The 22802-nt window shown below is 36.9% G+C and overlaps 1 protein-coding gene and 1 long non-coding RNA gene across 2 annotated transcripts; one reads left to right on the top strand and one right to left on the bottom strand.

Moving 5' to 3' along the window:
- Positions 1 to 1486: 1486 nt before the first annotated feature.
- On the bottom strand, positions 1487 to 10446 carry LOC109058066 (ornithine decarboxylase antizyme 2-like). Its single transcript, XM_019075286.2, has 5 exons — positions 10287 to 10446; positions 6633 to 6762; positions 4791 to 4963; positions 4239 to 4324; positions 1487 to 3427 (listed from the first exon to the last, which is right to left on the bottom strand). The coding sequence occupies exons 1-5, from the start codon at positions 10382 to 10384 to the stop codon at positions 3297 to 3299; spliced, it is 618 nt and encodes a 205-aa protein (XP_018930831.1). The 5' UTR covers positions 10385 to 10446; the 3' UTR covers positions 1487 to 3296.
- LOC122135518 lies at positions 8890 to 20310 on the top strand. Its single transcript, XR_006153559.1, has 3 exons — positions 8890 to 9398; positions 10947 to 11083; positions 20055 to 20310. It is a non-coding gene; the product is annotated as an uncharacterized LOC122135518 (long non-coding RNA).
- The last annotated feature ends 2492 nt before the right edge of the window (positions 20311 to 22802 follow it).

Genomic DNA, 22802 nt, shown 5'->3' with positions numbered 1-22802 from the left:
GACATTTTCCAAACGTCTATTCGACATCTGATAGGAAACGTCCTGTAGATGTATGGCAGATGAGCAAACACCAAAAAATGTCTTGCTGATGTCAAATAGACATTTCTGTGCAATCAGGGAGTCAATTTTACAAAAATATAGGTCCTCATTCAAGCTATAGAATCTTTCAATTCATAATTTATAAACCTTAATAAGGTTAGACACCATACTGAATTTAACATTTAGTGAAAATGTGGTTACTATACTATTTTGTATTAAGCGCTATAGAAATGACTTGGGCTATATTGTCGCTAGATGCTCAAATACTTCCAAGAAAAACATTTTGCGTGATATATAGGAGTTAAGACTCTTAATTTAAAAGGTGAGTCTTTTCTGAGGGATTACCAGATCTCTGACTGACTCGTGACCTTTTTTGCGGGCTTTATATAAGAAGCGCGGGAAAAATCGGCACGTGTTGCATAAGCGCGGGAAAGGATAACGGTCTCAGAGCACAACGACGAGCTCGAGCAGTAACCCGGCAGCACAGAAACGTTAAAGTGTTCCCGACTGAGAGAATGTAGGTCATTTTAATGGACGAGATTACGGTGATGTAACCCAGCACGGATCGTTGAGTGCATATGGCCTGCAGGTCTGTTCACAGAAAGTTCTTCAGTTCAGGTCTGTAAACGGAGTCAGACAAGAAACTGGTTTCACATAGTTTTTTAAAGACATCATGAAGTCATGTCTAAAGAACCAGTTCAAATGAGTTTTAAAAATAAGCAAATGTTTAGAGGTTTAGTTTCAGTCTATTTGTGTTGTTTTGAGGTTTTGAGATATGCCAACAACGTCATTAAGCAATTGATTATGATCGATTCATGTGGAATACAGTTACTGCATGAACATGGACAATTTTACAATGAATGTGATTAATTTTGCCATGCATGGGTGTTATTTAAGTGTTTTGGTTTGCCGCAGATAATCATGGGAAATGTAGTTAGATTTTAGAAGCCTTACAGGCTACATGCTAAAGGAGTGCTATTTTCTGGTGAATTTTTATCTCTATTTCTTATTAACAATACACAAAATGTGTACAATTTAAATTGGACTATCATTGTTTGCAGCTAAATCTTAATTATGATAAATATATTCAATAGATTCTGTCATTGACTGGATTTAAACAAGACCAATCTTCTGTTTTTGATGTGGATGTCATTTGAGAACTCTGAACGGTACTGTTTTAAGAAATAACGACTTGCAAGGACCATTTTTCCATAGAAGACTCATAAGAGAGTAAGTACGCATTTTTTAAGTTTTACTTTATTCTAGATGCAATAGTCTAGTCTTAAAGTTCACTTTTTTTCCATTTAAAATTTTTTTCACACAATACAAAACTCACAACTCACATCTGATAGCGAACTCATCTGGAATAACATTTCTGATAGCGAACTCATCTGGAATAATCAAATAGATTTTATTTGTGGAAAAAAAAAACAGGTAAGTAATGAAGTTTTGTTTTGTGATGCATTTTATTTGCACATAAGGAAAAAGTTTAAGGTATACAAGTGTAGATTGTCATTAAATGGATTTACTCAACAGTCTACACTACAATTCAATCAGTATAGACAAAATAAATCATATAGATAAAAATAAAATTTAAGTGGATGAACAAAAAACATTGTCTAAAAGCTTATTGTCACAGCCCATGAGGAAAATTAAGATCTATTTACACATGCAAAACCTAAAGGGCACCCTGCTGAGAAGTATACAGAACTGAATTCATTGCACCTAATTTCCACAGCGATGACCAAGAATCAAAGAAACAAAGGCTTCCGTTTCAGGGAATGTTTCTGCATGTTATACCTGACTGCACCAGGACCGAGCCTGCTATCTGAAGGTGATGCTACGGTAGGTTCACCAGTCTTATCTGAATGAAACTTGAGGCGTTCTCTTTGAATGGAGACCATTATCTTTGGCAAGTATGTCAAGTTTCGCTAAACACTGCAAGACATCTTGACGGCTCAAAGTACATCTCTCTGTAATGGATGTGTGATGCACCGTGAGCTGAATTGCTTGTGTTTTCCTAAAGTGCTTGTGTAAAAGCCCCTGAGGGGCAGAGGGTGGGGTTGGTTTGCTCTCACGTTTCCTGTTGGTTTGGTTTGGGATGGCGAAGACAAAAGGTGTGATGGACTATGGTAAGACTCATGTAGAAGACCACTCGTCTATGCATTTCCCTAAATAAAAATGAGGATTTTTTTTAAACTAGAAAGATTTCACCACAAACGTGTTCGTGCATCTAAAAGTTTTCAGGTCTGGCTTTGTTTTAAAGAATATAAATCAGAAAAAAATCAACTAAACTCAACCTAAACTTACACTCAAGTGCTTTGATGGGGTCTGGAATGATGCACTGTTTTGATGAACTTAAGCTAGAATGCTGCGTTCCATCCAATATTGAAAGATATTTAATATTTCAGAATGGCAAGAATAAAGCGTAATGGTAATATGCAGATGTGTGATCATCAACAGTGAGGATCGTTTACTGTGTTTTACACGTTACTGCAACATTTTATATAATGAGGAAACTTATTCTTGTTGAAGTTTTATTAGCTTAAAATTGAATGTTTAGTATTAACAGCACATCTCCCCAGTTCCTGCATCTGAAATTGTAGTTTTCATAGTATTTTCCAAGTTTGACATCCAACTTCAAGTGCGTTCTATTGCACTTTTCTATATAGGAAGTTAGAAATTCAAATGTTCTGAGTTGAATGGAACATAGCATAAATCCTAGAGTTTTTGAAAAGCTAACTTTGCTGTTGAAGTGAGTCGAGTCTCCGCTACTAAGAGTTGAGAGCTATTCAGCTCGCTTCCTCTGAGAACATTGAATGATTAACTAGTGAAAGTTTCAGCTGAAACTCCTAAAGAAGAGTAAAACCAGAATAGAGAAGACAGCCGATCTGGAATAAATAAAATAAATTCTGTTTCACCATTATCAGCCACTGGAAACAGTCTACAGTTGGTTACAAATGCATTCCCTTCTGTAAAAAGTATCACTTTATCACCATACATAGTGTACACACGGTATATACAGTTTGATATATGGTGTGAATTAACAGAGGATTTCTGCTTTAGCACCAACCCACCTCCTGCTGATGGAACGGCCAATAAGAACCGATTGGTGGGTTAAAAATGGAAACTGAACCAATCAGAGTGTTAGTCGGCCCAGTTTCACCCCTCCCCCTTTCTTAAAAGTCACTGATGCAGAGGTATAGTGTGTGTGGTGGGGTGGGGGGGCATTTTAAGTGTGAGTGAGAGTTTGATGGTCACTCTTCATCAGAACTGCTGTTGTCCATGGAGTAGACCATAAAGAGAAGATCAGGCCGGGCCGGCACCAGCGGGTGACCCGGTTTTACCACTTCAAAACCCATGTAGTGGAAGGTCTTCATGATGGACACTGCACAAGTGGAGACAAAAACAGTTCTTCATTTACTGAATTAAGGTATCAGATTCATTATCCAGTTTAAAAGATTATATAACCCAAATGAAAGTTCTATTATCATTTAGTCGCTCTCATGTTGAAAATTTATGTATTTAGAAGGAATCCACTCAATCAATCCTCTCAGTGATGGAGTTTGGGTTCCTTGCCATGGTCTGAATTTAATTTGTTTTATAAATGATGAACTTTACATAGTTACTGAGCTGGACTGACTTGAGCTGAATAATGTCACTATTGTTATTAATTCGAGACACTATTTTTAGAGCTGCATTACAGCAGAATTTAAATTTAACTCATATTTGAATTTAACTCAGTTTGCATCGTTGATTCTGTTATTTTCCTGTTTATCGCTGTGAAGCTGCTTTGAAAAAATCTCAATTTTTTTTTTTTTTTTTTTTGCAGATTGTCCACAATCATAATAAGGCTGTCAAGCTCCACAATTACAAAAAGCATTATAAAAGTGCATTTGTTTCCGTTGTCGGGGGGAAAAAACTGCAAAATATCTCTGGTTGTGTTGCACAGAAAAAAGTAAATACCTGTTCACACCAAGACGATAACTTTAATAATCTAATACTTTTAATAAACAGAACGTCATTGTGTGGTGGTGTGGATGCTAAAATAGTTATAGTCATCTTTATAGTTCTCGTTCTTGGTGTGAACAGGCCATAAGTCATATTGGTTTGGTACAAAATGAGTCAGTGATGACAGAATTTGCTTTTTTTTTTTTTTGGCAAAATACTTATTTAATGTGTATTTAAATGTTTCTTACATCGATCGTCTCTGTTTTTTTGAAGCCACAGGAACACATAGCTGACTTTCAACTGCTCCTCTGCAAACTCCAGCAGCCTGGTTAAACTGCAGCATAATGAGAGAGACAGAGATGGTGACGCAGTGCTGCTTTTACATAATGTCTACCTTATGTAATAATGCAGCTGTAGAAGCCAGAACAACTTCAGTCAGAGCACACATATTTAATGCATTCTGACAGTCCACCACCTGCTTGTTGAAGGTGAAACACTCTGTTCTAATGCCTGCAGTGACCTCACAGACAGCACATGACTGGACGTGATAGACTCAAATGAGAAATGAGTGGAAGAACTTTCATGAAGAGCGGCTGCATTTTTCACGCCCTCGTACCAGTGATGAAACGTCATATGGAAAACTAACTCGAGCTGCTTTTGACTAAGATTAAACCAGCCGTTTATTCTACTGTGCCCTAAAACTCTCTGTTAAAGCTGAACCATGTAGTGACAGACAGATATGGTTCTGGTGTCATCTTCAGTATAGAGCTGCATAATGACAGATTATTGACCCGACGTACCCTTCTCTGCTGCCATTGTGAAGAGCTCCAGTGGGGATTTCCAGGTAGAGTGCGTTGTCCGACAGAACTGTGTCCCAGCAGGAGATCCGCCACTCGCTCAACTGGTACTGGAAGTGCAGGACAAGGGGCGCTCCGTTTACCGACCCCGCCTTTGTCACCGTCAACTTTTCGTCCTGGAGGACACAAATGTAGTGTTTACTCACAAGCTTGTTGTCAGAATGTTAATCGGAGCCCAAAAATAAATGTTATAGCTCAAAGGATGTTCTTTAGCTCAAGGGACTCAATGGAGATCTCGGTTACGTTTCGTTTAAATATCAACTGTATCTTAATTGTTTCTCCAAAAACTACAAAAATTAAATGTAATCAACACAATTGTTTTTGCGTAAATTATCATACTGTCTTTTCTCACAATATTGCGTCCATATTTGATCCTATAAATATATAAATAGCTATTTTTTTATGGTACACATAAAATTTCCAACTGTTAAATGTAGAAACAGGTCATCTAAATAAATGTAAACTCTTGAAACCAGTTCTCATTTAAATCAAACTATGCAAGAGAGATAAAGATGTTTAAAGATTCACTCTCTTAATCACGGATCGATTCTATTATGATATTGTGATGCACTGCATTGTATTCTATTGTGACATCTGTATTGCAGCATGTATCGCATTGTGAAGGAGTATTTTTGGTAATGAACCCAGTGTTATCATATACCTTTTCAATTGTTTTTCTCTAAATATTACCAGAGTGGCATATTTAAACACAATCAGTTGATATAAATGAGCTCAAGAGCAGCCTACAGTCCCTTGCACAATAGGCCGTTTCACAGGTGTGAGTGATCCAAAACCTCTTAACCTTTTTGAGACGGTCGCATGTCTGCACACAGACAGTGCTGACATCTATAGTCTCACACATGTGGTCAGCTGTATGCTGAGCTCGAGTGCTGAGTGCCAACACCGTGCATATGTAGGCCAGATGGAAACTCTAGCTGTAAATATGGCACAGAGCTACGTGACAAATAACAAGCTCTAGAGATCTCTTCACACCTGTCTCCTCCCTTGGGCTGGTTGTCTGTGTATGTTTTTTGGAAATGGCATGGTTTGCTGCCCCACTGTTTTACTGACTTAAATACTCATTTACTGTTTAGGGTTTTTGGTAGTAAAGTAGTAAATAGAGATGGGCTGCATCACATTTTGTATACTGTAAAGTATTGATTAACTAATATATCTGATATTCCAAAATGTTGAGATATTGTTGTCAAAGATTGAGTAAATATTGTGTTAAAAAGAGTGTATTTCATTATTAGGTCTACATCTTAAATGTATTACTTCACATTACATGCTTACTTCACCAGTGGATCAGATTCAGAGAAATTTAGCATTACATCACTTGCTCCCCAATGGATCCTCTGCAGTGAATGGGTGCCGTCAGAATGAGAGTCCAAACTGCTTATGAAAACATCACAATAATCCACACCACTCTAGTCCATCAATTAACACCTTGTGAAGTGAAATGTTTGGATTACTCGTGGATTATTGTGATGTTTTTATCAGTTGTTGGGACTCTCATTCTGACGGCACCCATTCACTGCAGAGGATCCATTGGGGAGCAAGTGATGCAATGCTACATTTCTCCAAATCTGATGAAGAAACAAACTCATCTACATCTTGGATGGCCTGAGGGCGAGTACATTTCTAATACATTTTGTTTGGTTGAACTAAGCCTACCGCTCTTTGGTTTTTGGTGAGCAATGCAAAAATGAACTTTCAAATATATGCATGATTTTTGTTTATTTTTTAATGTTAAAAAGTGAAGTTTGTACTAATCTGCGTTCTTACCTTGTGCAGTACACTATTAGGGAGATCCCTGCCTGTCCCTCGCCCACCCGGGATCTTTGTTAGTGGGAGAGGGGCATCGGAGCACCACAGAGGCCCTGGAGCCTGCTGCCTCGAGCCCAGCACAGCACAACTACAAGACAGGGAGAGACAGATCATTTCAGCTGTGTAAGATTATCCCCTAGCGCATTAACAAAAATTGGCATGTGCTTCTTAAAGCTACCTTCACTCTGCATCATGAGTCAAGTGCATGACACAGCTTGGGACAGGCCTGAGGGTGCCATCTGATAACAGATAGCCATCCTGCCAACAGCATTCATTGCTTCCCTGAAACGTTGGCACTTTTAAGGGCTTGCTCTCTCTATATATCTGTTCTTATGCATTATCAGACACGGTGTCAACTTGTAATATTTTCTGCTGCACTGTTTTCACATTAACACTCGGTTCTCTGATTACAGACTATGGCAGCACTTGAGACATTCAGCTGGAGTAAAACAAATAGTGTACTAATTTCACGCCAGTATCACCCCCTTCATGCCAATTCCAGAAAGGTATGCAGCTTTGTGTTAGCTTACCGTTAGCTTAACAACATTCTAACACCAACTTCTGTTGAAATCAGTCAGTATTCCCAACTATATAAAAAAAGTTTGTCAAGACAAACTTTGATGTTGGCTTGAAAAAGCCAAGCAATAAGTATTTTTGGAGTTTTAGGAGTACAGCATCCAAGACTTTATGGAAAACAAGTAGCCTACTGATTTTGCACAAACTACATCAGGTCACAGAGCCCAAGCATAAACTGACCTGATGTCAGGTTTACACTAACTGTAAACAGAGACATTTGGGTTCTTGGAGACAGATGTTTCGCTTTCCACTAGACAGAAAGGAGGCAGTTCGCGCAGATCACAAACAAGCACATGATGTGAAAACAAGTCTGTATATAGCAGCTTGGCAGAGAACATTTCACATCCCAGAGGGCTTGAGTTACAGCACTGGCTTTTAGAGATGGAAATAACAGACATTTACGTCCCCGAGTCATGCTGGGAGATCTTTGGATCTGACATCTAATCTGAAACCAGGCCGCAAACTGTCAGCAAAAATGTCTCATTATGATTGAAAGCAGTCTAAAAAATTACTACTTTTCAAAACAGCCCTGTTTACAACAAACTAGATGAAGGAATACGAGATCTCATGATCACCTATTGGCAATATGCTGATCAGGAAACAGAACATTGATATTTTATGGCATTATCAGCTGACAGCTATCCATAATATGGTTACAGCACGCTGGCACATTTAAAAATGGCTGTTCAAAGCTTGGGTGTTTTTTCACGTCTCATGAGCCAGATTACCCAGCAAGCAAATGAAAGGAGGCATGCGTTGTGGTTTCTATGCCCTGGCAACTGAAAATGTAACCCAGGTGACAAAATCTGCATAGTGACCACATGAAAACAGATGGCACTGTTACCGAGGATGCTGACTTTCCTTTTTGGTTACGATACAGATTATTCAAGGGCAAAGAATTAGTATGACTGATTTTTCAATGCACTTTTGAGATGTTCTTGATTTTCTTGATTCTCCTGGTCTCTATATAGAAGCAGTGGGTATCTGCGAGTGAAATGTCAGCTTGTTTTGAAAGTCGATACTTTCACCCTCTGACATTCAAGCACAACCCCCCCATCACAGTCTCTGACTACTGTATATGCTCTGGATCAAAACAGATTCAGGACTACTTAAAAAAAAAAAAAAAAAAAAAAAAAAAGAAACGAAAACAATGGGTCTTTTTTGGATTAATTGAACATTCAAAGAACTCAATTTTTACACTTTCTTTGCATGCCTGTGTAAAAGTCACCATCACAATGGTTTCCTCAATGTTTGCATGAGACTTTCCATGATATTTTGAGTCGTTGCTAGGTTGTGCTTACTATTCTGGTGATATAATGGGATTTTTTTTGCACTGTTTGATCATTTGGTAAGTGGCAATTGTGAAACTGATCACTTGGAAAATTATTAGCATTCATGTCTGTTGCGCAATCAGGGCATGACATCCATGACATTAACATCCATGAAAGTTTGCACTAGTCAAAAGGTTCTGTATGTTATTAAAATCATCTTCACACCAAGAAAAAAAAAGTTTCTTCTAATCTACAGCATCACTGCAGAATGTATTTATTTTTAAGAGTGTACTTGGGTTGCCAATTATGAACAATAGTAATATAAGACAGGAATAATGTTTGATTCATAAAATCCAAAAACAGAATCTGTCTCTAAAATAATCCAGTATCAGTGAAGATCATTCCTGACTCCAACTGACCTCCAGGACCAGCACAGGGTGATAATTCGGATCTGTTTAAAGACCTGGATTCAGGTTAATCTTTAGTGTAGTAATTACTGGCTCTGGTGAATGTTTGGAGATGGGCCAGGAAACAGTCAAAACCAAAACAGGATACTGCGAGTCTTCCAGGAACAGTTATCATTTGGCTACAGAGGGACACGAAGGGTGACGTCCAACCTTCAACTTACAGTGAATGGATTTTAGACCAATCGCTGACCAGGAGAGATATGGGAGGTTTGTGTATTTCATATTACAAGCCACAAGCTGTCCTCCTTTGTGAACAAGTTTAACATGCTTCTGTATTGTCAGAGATTTAGTGCTGCTGCATTCTTCATTAAAGTGTTTCTCTTTTGAGAGTTGCAGATCTGGATGGATTCCAAGTAAAACAACATTAACAAACAGAACATGAGGTTGAGAAACAGGACATCGCATGAAATGTGAGTGTGGAAGGAATTGGGATGTCATCCCTTGACCTCAAAAGAAACATTGAATGTGTCTATACATGTTGTAGCTGAACAACAGAACCTTCTGGAACTATAGTTTATTTAATGATAGTTTATCAGCTTCTCACCAGCACTTGTGCTAATCTTGTTACAAAAGTTTCATGCTTGCAGGTGAACTGTGCTGGGGTTTTCCATTCTCAATCCAGATTAGGAAATTGCAAAGGAGGAAATTAGATTGTTTATGAGCAAGGCGAGTGATTTGGTCCTGTTACAAGCTCATGAATCCTAATTGAGTTGATAGGGTTATGGATGAAATATTTATAGCATCAGTTCTCTCTCTCTCTCTCAGACACTTATCTGTTTGCTCGACATTAAATCCGCTTTGATAACAGTCTGTGAGTCTGATCCTTCAGAACATCACAATAAATCCTACCCATTCATAATTTACTTACATGACATTATCCCAAAAAAAAAAAAAAAAAAAAAAAAAAAATAAATAATATATATATATATATATATATATATATATATATATATATATATATATATATATATAATAGATTTCATTTTGAAATATTATTGAAAATATTATTATGTAAAGGAAATATATATTAAAGAATATATTGAAATATTTTATATATTTTATAACATACTTAAATATTAAAAATAATATTAATATAAAATATTTAATTCTATATAGATATTCTTATTTATTTAAACACATTAAGTGTTTAAATATATTTAATATTTTCAGTATATTTAAATATTTTAATGCCATGGCAAGACTAAACAGATATGTCAATTAATAATAATCATCAGCTGCAAAAATGTTAATAATGTTGCATGACTGTAGAAATAAATTATAATCGTGTATTTTCTCACCTCTCCTCTGTGTTGCACATGTTTTCTTTGTAGACCGCTGTACTCTGATAACCCAAACAGTGAATGCTGTGCACAAAGTCCACGGAGAAATGCACCATATGTATAAAAATTCTCACTGACGCGTTCTGCGATAAGCGCTCCGTGCTTTGACACTGAGCACTGACTGCGCGGTGACGTTGAGGAACTGCTGCTGAATATTAATGAGCCTACGTAACGTCTGCCAATCGAACGTCTCGCGACACGCAGCTTCATTAATATTCATCGACTTGCAGCGCGAAGAATCATGGGAGACACGGATGATAGTAAATCTGCTTTATTGTATCTTTATATATCAGTATCAGTATAGTGAATTTGTAATTTGTTATCCCGAAATATATAGTATTTCAATGGCATTTAAGGCAGATTTGGAAGCATAATGTTTATATTTGACTGAAGGTTTCTGGGAAATGGAGTTTTCAGTTTGAAAATTCCAACAAGAGTTTCTGAATCACCTAATTTACCAATAAATGTAATCTGAACAATAAAAGTGATAAAATCAACAGACAAGGCATGTTCTTCTCAATTATCATGATAAATCTTGAAATTATCCTTAGAAATTAAACAAAACTGATGAATCTTCTGAAAATATTTTTATTCTCCCTTTATTATTTATTTTTTAAGACCTCTACAGGACTTTTGGAGCAGGACTTGTGTAAGAGCTGATAATGGAAACAACCAAGGGCCAAGAGATTAAAGGATTAGGAACTGGACACCAGGCAATGTGATCGTTACACAGCGGCGGGTGAAGATCAGTCTCAGTGAGTGAAGTGTATGACCTCCAGAGAGAACCCACACAGTCAATATCTTATAGGGTTTAACTCTGCAGTTTGAATCTTCAGTAGTAATGGAAAATCAGCAGGGTCTTAAATCATTCTAGATAGTGTAGAGCAGGGGTTTTCAGCTGGTTTTGTTTCAGGATCCAGATCATCTTATCCTAACTGTGCATTAGAATTTATAGTTTGCATTTGCTGGGTTTCAGTCCAACCTTTGAGAACCACTGCAGTAGGGGAACATCCTAGGTGTATATGACTTTCTTCTTTCAGGCAAATGCAATCGGAGTTATATTAAAAATGTCCGGGCTCTCTGTAATGGCAATGAATGGTTGTCGAGATTTTGAAGCCCCAAAAAGTGCATCCATCCATCCATCATAAAAAGTGCTCCACACAGCTCCTGGGGGTTAATAAAGGCCTTCTGAAGTGAAGCGATGCGTTTGCATAAGAAAGATATCCATATTTAAATCCATATTGCCATTATAAAGCTTAGAAGAGCCAGGACATTTTTTAATCGCAAATTAAAACTCCAATTGCATTCATCTGAAAGAAGAAAGTCATATAGCAACACTTGATATCTGCTTGTTTTTGGTTCAGTATTGGATTTCATAGCTCATTTGTTCTTTTTGTCATGTGATTACATTAGCAACCACCTGATTTAGTGGTATCTGAAACTGATAAACAAGTTGGACGACCTAAACATACAGTCACCTGAGATCTCGCCACAGTTCCTGTCACACATCTCTCTGTGTGGTTTCTCTCAAACTGAGTCATTCTGAACCCTCCAGGGCTAAACAAACAACAAAAATATATTCCATCTTCGATGATGCTCTGAAATGATTCACCCTGCCTGCCGCTGATAGCTGAATAACAACAATAATTATCAAACAGCTGAATATTTGATAAAGGCAAAGATTGTCAGTGCAGTAAATCAATAAGTAATCACAAGACTACAAAACCCCTTTGGCATGATTTCTTAGACCTCCTACAAACACATGTAGGACAGGCAGTTCTGATGGGCCAGTGGGAACAGAGAGTGTGTTTTAGTCCATGGACAGCATCGGCCTGCTGATCTATTAAAAGCTTCATTGTATCTTTTCCTCTCTGGTGCTCTTGTACATCCAGGAAATGCTTGTTTACTGTGTTAGGTAATCAGCTCAGAGCCGAATGGAGAGATTCTCTCTGTCAGGACAGGCAGCGCCTGTAAACCGCTTCTGATTTCTGCTTTATTCATACCTTGTTTATTGGTATTTCATTAAAAAGGGTGACTTGTTGAGAAGACCCAGAATACCCTAGCAATGTCCTAGCAACCGACATATTGTCACCCTAGCGATCACCCACAACATTCTAGTAACATTCCAGAGTTCCCTAACAACCACCCAGAATACTCTCGCAACCAGCAAGAACTCCCTAGAAAATAGTCAGAGCATCATAGCAACCACCCATAACCCCCAAGCACCACCCAGAATACCATAGCAACCACCCAGAATTCCCTATTAATGCCCTATGGCAAGCACGCAACATATCATAGTTATCAGTCACATCATAGAAACCGAGAGTTTCCTAATTACCACCCAGAATACCATAGTAACCACACAAAATTTCCTAGTAATGCCCTAGTAACTGCCTAACACCCTATAACCACCCAGAATGTTCTAGAACGTACCCAGAAACCCTAGCAACCACCTAGAATTCCCTAGTAATGCTCTAGCAACAGCCTAGAACACCTAACCCGCCACCCATTTTCATAGCAGCTACCCGGAACACCCTAGCAATGCCCTAGCAACCATCCAGAATTCCCTAGCAAAAATGTTTCATAAGTCTTAAATCAATACATGTGTATATGTGTGTCCATATCTCTTTATGTGAACAAACAACTGATGTATGTGTATTTTAAACATTTTAAATCCATTTGAATGGATTGAAGGTGCAGTATGTAATATTGACTGCCAGTGGTTGAAATGGGTACTGCAGTCCAAATTCAAAATATTGGAGAGGGTTGCCAGATTGTACAAGGAATGAGTGCAATTGACAATGGAATGTGACGAGCCCTACACTGTAAGCTAATGAGTTGATTTATACAATTAATAAATATCTCTAAAAAAAAATATCTATTTAATTGTATGACCACTCATTTAAGGTCAGGTAGAATCTGTGATCTCTGAGACAGTTAGTTTGCTGGCTTCCATGGCTGCAATATGCTGTGCTTTCCTGCCAAAAATACTATTGGGTAAACTGGCAGTGGGCGGAATCACACAGACCAAAACAAAAACAGACATTTCTACATGGAACGCACAATTCAAAGTAGAATAATTGTAGCATTATTTTTCAGAGAAAACTTACCATGTTTCCTAAGCATGCAAACACTTAACATGTTTTCTAAGTATTATGATATTTTTATGCTTTATTACAGACAATAAAGGACATATAGCACCTTTAAGAATATACAGGCTCCACAGAAAGTGCCCCGTCTCAGTCTCAATCCTGACCTCAGCTGTGAAGCTCTCTCACTGTGTGTTCTGTCCCAGTCTCTGTGAGACAGGCTGCTAAGCGACAGTGAAATGATCCAATTTAACCGAATGAACTTTCAGCAGCAATGCTGAGTTCAGGCTGTTCCTCATGCGTGCTCACCTGGGTATGTTCTGTCCTTACTGATGTAGACAAAGGCATATTAGTTACTAACCCATGCTGAAACACACTTCAATAAAAGACATTCTGTTCACTTTATGACCCCTGACCCCTGAAGGATGGGGTTTGGAAAGGGTTTTGTGATGTACGGCATTAAGCTAATTGGCAGTAATACTTTTTGTAAAGGCTTTGAGCTTCCATTGTGGCGTTCCCCACAGGACAGCTGATTACACACGCGTGTGTGCCATCAAAGCACAGCATGTCACTTCCTCTTACTGTCCATTCATCCATCATACATACTGTTATACCAAGAGTTTAGGTCATTAAATTCAAATTAAGATGACAGGTTAAGTTAATTACAACTTCTTTGATGAAAGATGCCCTAAAAGCTGAGAAAAATAAATTGAGATGGCAGACATAACACATTACAAACGGTCATTGATATTCATTCAAAAGTATCATTAAAATGTTTATACACACACAGAGAGAGACAAAAAGTTTTAATAAATATAAATATGATATGTATATCATTTTTTTAATATAAATATGAATGCATATTATTTATAGAATATATTTATGCTTATTAGATTATTGCATCCTTCATTTCTGTCCTGAGTCCTGAGATCCATGATTTTTCAATGTTCCCATCGGAGGCTATTTTTGCACACCATGCTTGGAGAAAAAATAAAATAAAAATCATACAATCTTTTAGTGAATTGTATGAGTGTGTAAGTAGGAAGGGCAGCAGGTCGTGGGAATGGGTTCAGCGCACCAGCCTGGGCCGTCAGCAGAGACTCACTTCCACCAAAAGCATCAGAAGTGTAGTAAAAGAACAACTGAGGAAGTGGAGAAACAATGTATGAGTCTGAACAAACACACACACTGCGCTGGATCAGGGTGTGGGACTGCAGCGCAGTGACAGCCCTTTCTCTGGACCCAGAAACCCATTGAGAGAAAAAAGTTCTGTTTCCCATATTTCTGTTTACGTTTCCACTGGTTACGTTCCCACGGTGACCTCTCTTCTTGTTTTTTAATCTATTTACAGTTTCCTTCGAAACTAAATGTAAAACTGGTTATAGGATAGTGCATATAAATTTCTGAGTGTGTGTGTGAGTGTGAGTGTGTGTGTAACTTCAAAGGTCTCCAGGCTGGAAATGAACCATGCAGACGGGTACGTCTGTTTTAGGGTGTTGTTTATTGAAATGGCTCCTGGTAGGAAGCTAGAACGTGACCAGTACAGCAGCTTGCGCAATGAAACCGTGAATAATTATGAATACACACTGTTCCTGTCTTACACAACGGCCGGTGGCATTAAATTCACTCTTTCATTAAACAGAAAGCTACGGTCAACTACTTCTGGTCACTGCCACCCACTTCTCTCACATTAAGCGTTTTTGATCACTTTATAAAAACACCAGCTTTGACCAGGTATGAGTTTTCGTGCTGGTCTGGGCTAGTTTATGCCGGTCTAGTGATTGAATCAGTGTAATTTGTAGTGTGTGCAAGCATCATCATTCTTATGCCATCTCTCCTGGTTTTTGGTGATTTGCAATGTAAGTATGAAACAGTACATTAAAAAAAAAACTTAAATATAAATGCAACTTGTAGGTAATTCTTAAAATATGGCGACAAACCAACCAATTATTACAGGAAAACTTAACTATTTTATGAGGTGGCAACTTCTTATGAATCAACGTTTGGGAAAAACGTATTTTTAGAAAAGTAAACATGAAGGCTTACGCCTAACCCTAACCATCACCGGGCATAAGCAGATGTACGTAAACATACAAATGAGATCGTACAAATTCATGTGTATAAGCCACAATTTTTGTAAAATAGTTACAAATTGCCATGAGATTGTTTTGTGACAAACATGTTGCTTGAATTTTTAATAATAATAAAGTTTTCATATAATCAAGAAACTCTAAAAGGCATCATTTTGTAACTTTGCCATTTATTAAGTTAAATTAAAAGGCTATGCTATTCTGTTTTGCACATTTTATACATTTTTATTTTTATTAATGTATTGAAATAAAATAAAAAACTTAAGAAAATAAGAAGAGTCTGTTCAGATCTACATGCTGGTTTTCCCAGAATGTAGAAAAAGTTATTGATTTACTACTACTACTACTAATAATAATAATAATATAACAATAATTATTATTATTTTGTTAATTTAAATGTGTCATTAGTGTTACATTGTTAAATGTTTGTGTGAATGATATTTATCGAAAAAACAAAAATGATCTGAGGTTTCCTGAGCTCTTTTTTATTGTAGTGATTTTTATTGAAAAAAAAAAATCAGTTTGTTTTTGTTTTTTCGTGTTAAAGTTCTATAATTATATACAGAAATAATTGAAGTTGTCTTTTAAAAACTTCAGAAAATTTTACGCCTATAAAAAAACTTTTTTTTGGGAATGACCTCTTTAAAACCATAGGGAAGACATAATCTTCTGGGTCATCACTGTAGGAATTCCCTCATACTGAAAGGGCTCTTGTTTTGTGGTATTAGATACTGAACACTGTGCTGTTCAGCAGAACTTCCAGTAAACAGGGACCGATGTGTGACGTTCTGACACTAAAACATCGTTGAGCATTTAATCGGCATGTTGTTACTGCCCTGCTTTCATTAATCTCCGTGTTGAAACAGAGCGCTTGGAGAGGACAGATATTCCGGGTATGTCCGGGCCTCTGCGCTCTTCCCAGCAAACCTGTAAACATCTGTAGAATAACATGGGTTTCTGCATTTTGGACCTGCTCCTGTCCACACAGCCTGAAGTAGGACAAACTGCACAGCAGGGTTTTAGAGGGGGCAGATTTGTGCAGAGTCAAGGGAATTCCTCCCATACTTCCCCTCGCTGAGTCTTTTTCTGCTTGACTGAATCGCTGCAAAACAAGAAGGGAGAAGAGCTCTGACTTATAATTGGGGTCAAGTATATACAAAAACAAAAAAACGAAGAACAAAAAAATCACATAAACCACAGCGAGCACAAGGTTTCCTCTTTCAAATAACACGACAACAGCCACTACAACATTAAAGGAATAGTTCACCCAAAAATGAATTTTTTTTAATCAGCTGTTTGGACTTTCATTCTGACGGCACCCATTCACTGATCCATTGCTGAGCAAGTGGTGTAATGATACATTTCCCCAAATCTGCTGTGATGAAGAAACAAACTCATCTGCCTCTTGGATGGCCTGAGCATGAGGACATTTCCAGCAAGTTTTCATTTTTGGATGAACTATTCCTTTACTGTTGTAGTTTGCTGTTGTGTTAATTGCAAAGCACTGTAGAGAGAAAAAAGAAAAAAACGTGCTCTCTGGTTTATAATGTGATTTTTATCACTCAGTGTTTGGTCAGAGTGGCTTTGACCTCAAAGTGCAGCAGCACTGTGTGCTGGGAAACATGTATCCTGGAAACTTCTTGCAAGAAGAGGAAACTTTAGATTAGTGGCATGAACATAAAGACACAGTGAGAGAAAGTTAAACAGGATCTAAGCCTGTCTTTGTTCCCGCTGAGTGTCAAAATGAAACACTGAAATCTGAAATATCTGTCTTAAATCTGAAGTACTTGTATTATTAGTGAAATATGGGCACTTTTGATTTTAGCCAGTGAGCAATCGCATAGCAATGCCAAAACACTCTAGTATTGTGGGTGCCAACTTTTGCATGAGAAAAACAGCATTTATATTTTCTTCAGAGCTCACTTGTATGTTTTTCAGTGTGTTTGATTGCAGTGATGTGGAACACCTGGCCTATTCATCACATGATTCGCAAAGCCTGCAAATAAAGAGCTCAAAATACAGCAGCTGATGTAAGATCAGCAGTTTTCTGCTGTCCTTGAATCATTATCAACCATCTCTTTGTAATAAAAAAGGGACTTTTTAAACATAAACCTAAATTTTGATCTATTTATGCTTTAGACAATCAACTATGAAGTTAATTCAAGATATATTCTCTAAAAATACGTTTTCATTTCTTACACAGTTTTGCTTCTCATGTTAATGGATCTTATTTTAACAATGTTTAGACATTTTTACTGGAAAAAAATAAACATTTTGTAGTGCAAAGACCTTGTGATTATGGTGGTTTTTGCTTTTTTTTCTATTCTTTTGTATTGCACAAAAAATAAAGTCTTAGGTTTGGATCAACATGAGGTTGATTATGATGACAAATATTCCATAGACAAAATGCCTGAAGATTACTCTCACATACAACTTTTTACACTTTAATAAAGATCTTCAGCAGCACACATGGGGCTAATCGGAAACAGACCTGCAGTCAGTGTGTCTGGCCAAACTGACCCACATAAAAACCTGCTGCTGAACTCTAGACATGCACATTTGTGTTGCTGTAACGTTCAATATTGGTGTGCAGGAGACTCACACACATATTCCCACAGGATTGTGCTATTTCAGCAGCACTGTTGTGTGACATAATGCTGTTATGAGGAACATCTCACACTCAAAACACAAAACACATAAACACACACATATGTGTGTGTGTGTGTGTGTGACGTAGGTATTGCAGATGCTTTGCACCTCTCATCATCTGCACTGTAGAACAGCATGTGTTAGTGATTTAGAGAAAATCTCTAAAAACTCAAAACTTCTGAAAAATGTGTGTGTGTGCGCGTGTGTGTGTGTGTGTGTGTGTGTGTGAGCATGTTTATGTGGTTTATGAGGACACGTATTTGTATAATGACATGGTTATGACATAGGTAGTACAATGAGGAGGTGATTTATGAGGACATTTTCAATGTCCCCCTAATTCAAAAGGCTTATAAATCATTCAGAATGAGTTTTTTTGAAAATCCAAAAATGCACAAATTTTCCTGTGAGGGGTAGGTTTAGGTGTAGGGTTGGGGTAGGGCAATAGAAAATACAGTTTGTATAGAATAAAACCATTACGCCTATGGAGAGTCCCCATAAACCACATATACCAACGTGTGTGTGTGTGTGTGTGTGTGTGCTGAAAACAGCAGAAATTCTCTGGTTTATATTCCCAACATCCAAACCCTGACCTAAACACACATAGACACACATGGTTCAAACTCACAACTGACCAGTGATGAGTTATTGATTTGGCTAGAGACTCTCTCTCTCTGGCAGAGAGAGACACATATGGAGAAATTGTGTTACTGAACCAAATGTTCTCACTGAATTTGACTGATGTAAGTCGATTTAAATGTTTAAATGTTGTAACTATGGACTACATTGACAAGAGTGCTGTAGACGTGCTCACCATGAAGCTTACACTGGTGATGTACCTGAGAGAAAAAACGGATTTCACAGCAAATGATCTAATTTACAGCAGTAAGAAAACAAGTGTGTTAAAGCTGGTTGTTTTGTAGAACATCACAGTTATATGATATGAGAATAGTAAGGCCTGTAGATAGGGATTACGTGTAGTTTAAGAAAAATATAATTATATTTACAAAATGATATAACATTTTTTTCAAATGTCAACAGGGGTAAAACGCCCCAGGTTGCATGGCTAAATTATTCTATTATGAACATCCTTTGTTTTCCATCAAATGTATTCTTACTATTTGGGTTGAATATATGAATATATATACTATATGTTTTCTCCCTTCTCTACCCTAACTGATTCAAAATACAATCCATTGCACAAGAGGTCAGTAAGGGGTCAGGGGCAGTAACATAACAGCAGCTGATATGTCATTGTATAGTTGTTCTAGCAGATAGCGCCATCTGCTGTTTATGGTTGAAAATGAGATGAGAACAAAGTGCAGAATTGCACACGTGCGTCTGCAAGACGTCTGTTCTAAACGTCTATTAGACATCTGATAGGAAACGTCCTTTAGATGTAATAGACCCCTTTAAGGTGTCAGTTTTACATTCATTCTAAATCATAAACATCTTAAAGAAATTTTCTGAACATCTATTTGACATCTGATAGGAAACGTCCTATAGATGTATTGCAGATGAGCACACACCATATATATATATATATATATATATATATATAGATACACAGAAATATATATATATATATATATATATATATATATATGATACCGACAGCTGAAGCGTAGTTTTACATTTAAACAGAATAATTACATAATTTATGACTTTTTCTGAAGCTACTTTTGCATCAAATTATTTAAAAATGACCATTTTTAAACTAGTCTCTACTCTCTAACTGCAAGGTAAATAGGTCATGGGATAACAAGGTAATGTTAGTGTGCTAGGCCTACTGTTTGAAATGTTTATCGTTTATCATAGCAAATTAACATTATGCCCACAAGAGGACGCTATTGTTTAACAAGAATTACTATAAATAACCATAAATACTCATCTTTCCCCAGGTTCCTTGCAAGTTTTGATGAAAAGTCTCCGCTGTGGTGCCATGGTCCTCCTTCCTGATATGAGCTGTGGAGGTCAGTGCCAATAAACTACAGCTGAGATGTGTACTGTATGCTGTGTTGCAAATAATATAAGGGGAGATTATTTGTACTGTATATATTTATGCTTTATGGCTGTATATGCTGTAAAAATCAGAATTCTACTTTGCTGAAGCTCTCATAAAGATAGAGAATAGTGCAGCTCATAATGAAAAATCATCTTCTGTCTCACACGTACACACGCCTCCAGAGCTACCAGCTGGACACAATAAGCAATTTTCCACAGTGTTGTGTTTCATAAAGCACGCCGATCATATGAAACCTGTTATGTTTGTATTAGCAGATCTAAGAAACAGAAAGCCAAAAATATTGACTCTTCTAAATGATTCAATCGCTTCATGACAGTATTTTACCTGCACCAGAAAGATGCAAAATCCTCGGGATTCTTCCAAAACTTTCAAGTCTGCACTGATTCAGTGAGAAAAACCTAACGCAAGACACATTTCCATAACTACATATTCATGAATGCGACAAAACAAAGGAAGCACTAATGATTACTTAACCATTCTGACCTCATGGCAAAATATCATATTTGAGAGAATTACCCATGTTTCAGTAGTTATTTTGGCCATTATCATTGACAATGGCATTTTTTAGGTTATAGGTTTGTTCATTTTCTGACTTTTGTAATGGTTTTATTGTGCGAAAGGCAGTTTGGATGGCACAAACCTGTGCATTGCATAATATTAGGTTTTGCATATAATCTCATGCATGCATTCCTCCTCATTTCTCTCTATGGACATACCTGCACTGAACAAAAGGAAAGGAGAGTTTAAGCCGCGGGAATTTGATTTGTAGATGAGAGTCTCTCATTGTGATGTCACTGCACTGGAATGTGGCGCGGGTGATGAATAACGAGTGGAATTTCCAACCAGGAAAGCGCTCGTTATCCCAGCGTGGAGGAGTTTTCTTTTCTTTAAGGATTGCATCATGATATAAGCACGAAATCTGTCTAGCATCCCACAATGCCTTGTATCCCCCAAACAAAGTCAACAGCAAAACTGAAAGAACTCGTTTACCCAAATTTATGACCCGCTGCAGAATTTCACACAGGTTTGATGATGTGTAGAAAATGAATCACACTTACTTTTCTTATTTTTTTTTTTCACAATTCAGCAACAGAGCAACCAATGATTTAATAAAACAATGTGTACAAATCCGTCAAACCTTGTGTTGTTTAGAAACTGCAGCTCTGCAGATTTAACAGATTACCTTTTCATTTAATGCAATATTAACAATCTTGGTGCATATTGTTTTATGAACCTGTCACAATATGATGCAGCTTTGCAAGCTGTTATTAAAGAAAGGTGGTTTAAAACGGCAAATAACTATGGAAGCTTGTTTCTGTCATGGGATAAAAAAGCTATTTATTGGTTGATTGATTGATTTTTGCCATTTTGAAAAAAATCAGAATCGCAAGATATAAACTCAGAAATTCAAGTTTATATCACAATTCTGACTTTTCTTCTCAGGATTAAGTTTCATTTCACAATTCAGAGTTAGTTTTTTTCTGCCACAGAATAAAAAATAAAAAAGGTAACAGCAACTTTTTATCCTACAATTCTAACTTATATTTAAAAGAAAAAAAAAAGTTAGAATTGTGAGATATAAACTCAAAATTGCGAGAAACATCAGAATTTTGAGATAAAAAGTTGCCAATTTAAATAACCAATAAAAAACATATCAATCCAAGGCACTCAAGAATTTAAGGAAAAATATATAAAACACATTTATTCAGCCATGGTTTAAATATTTAAAAACAAGTAAAAAATAACCAAAATGGTTATTTGTTACTGTTTTTAAATAAACACAAATAAATAATAATTAAAAAATTATGTCATATGACCCATTACAAATTACAATCGGCATCATTTAGCAGACACTTTTTTCCAAAATGCAATCCCAAGCGTCTCGCTCCAGGGCACAGTAATGTTCGTTTCTCTCACCTTGGGATCAAACCAGCAACCTTCCATTCCTTCTTTTTTTTTAAATAAAGAATGTTCGAGGGAAAAACATATTTAAGAAAAAAGGAGAGAAATAGAGTTGTTGAATGATGCAGGCTCTGTGGAGTTTAGAGAGCTGTGGGCGACTGCCGCTCGTCTATATCTCTGAACTCAAAGTGGCAGTTCTGTGCGAGCATGAAATATTTACAACCTGTTAAGTGGAGCTCAACGGGACAGCTCTGATCCGAAACGAAGCCTGGAGAGACCTGCGGGATGGCTACACACACTTCTCCATCTCTGTGATCTGCATTAAGACACAATGAGGATATAAAATTCATCATGATGGAAGAGTTTTCAGAGTTCAGAGCCAGTTTCAGAGCCAAGTATATATACCGCCCTTTCAAAAAGTACTGTGATGCTACCATGTTTTTTTGGACTCTTTGGGATTCTTTAAAGGACAATGATGTATCACATTGTATTGCTGTCCTACACTGGCTGTCAAAAGTTTGGAATAATTACGATTTTTAAATGTTTTTGAAAGAAGGAAATAAATAACATTTAAAAAAATACACTAGTATTTCACAATATTACTATTTTTACTACTTTTAATTAAATAAATGCAGTTTATAACATAACATAACATAACATGACATAACATAACATAACAACAAAAGAAAAAAACAAAATATAACATAACATAACATAACAT

Source organism: Cyprinus carpio, chromosome A25 (assembly GCF_018340385.1).
Source record: "Cyprinus carpio isolate SPL01 chromosome A25, ASM1834038v1, whole genome shotgun sequence".
Taxonomy (NCBI): Eukaryota; Metazoa; Chordata; class Actinopteri; order Cypriniformes; family Cyprinidae; genus Cyprinus; species Cyprinus carpio.
The sequence above is the reverse complement of the archived record's forward strand: the minus strand, read 5'-3'. Positions and strand labels throughout refer to the sequence as shown.

Bases quoted from the DNA above. Each gene is read 5' to 3' on its own strand.
- LOC109058066 (XM_019075286.2), bottom strand. From the start codon at position 10,384: ATGGTGCATTTCTCCGTGGACTTTGTGCACAGCATTCACTGTTTGGGT. The intron at 4,964-6,632 runs GTAAGAACGCAG...TGTGTCCTCCAG, and splicing joins CTAATAGTGTACTGCACAAG to GACGAAAAGTTGACGGTGAC. The intron at 4,325-4,790 runs GTACGTCGGGTC...ATTATGCTGCAG, and splicing joins CACAATGGCAGCAGAGAAGG to TTTAACCAGGCTGCTGGAGT.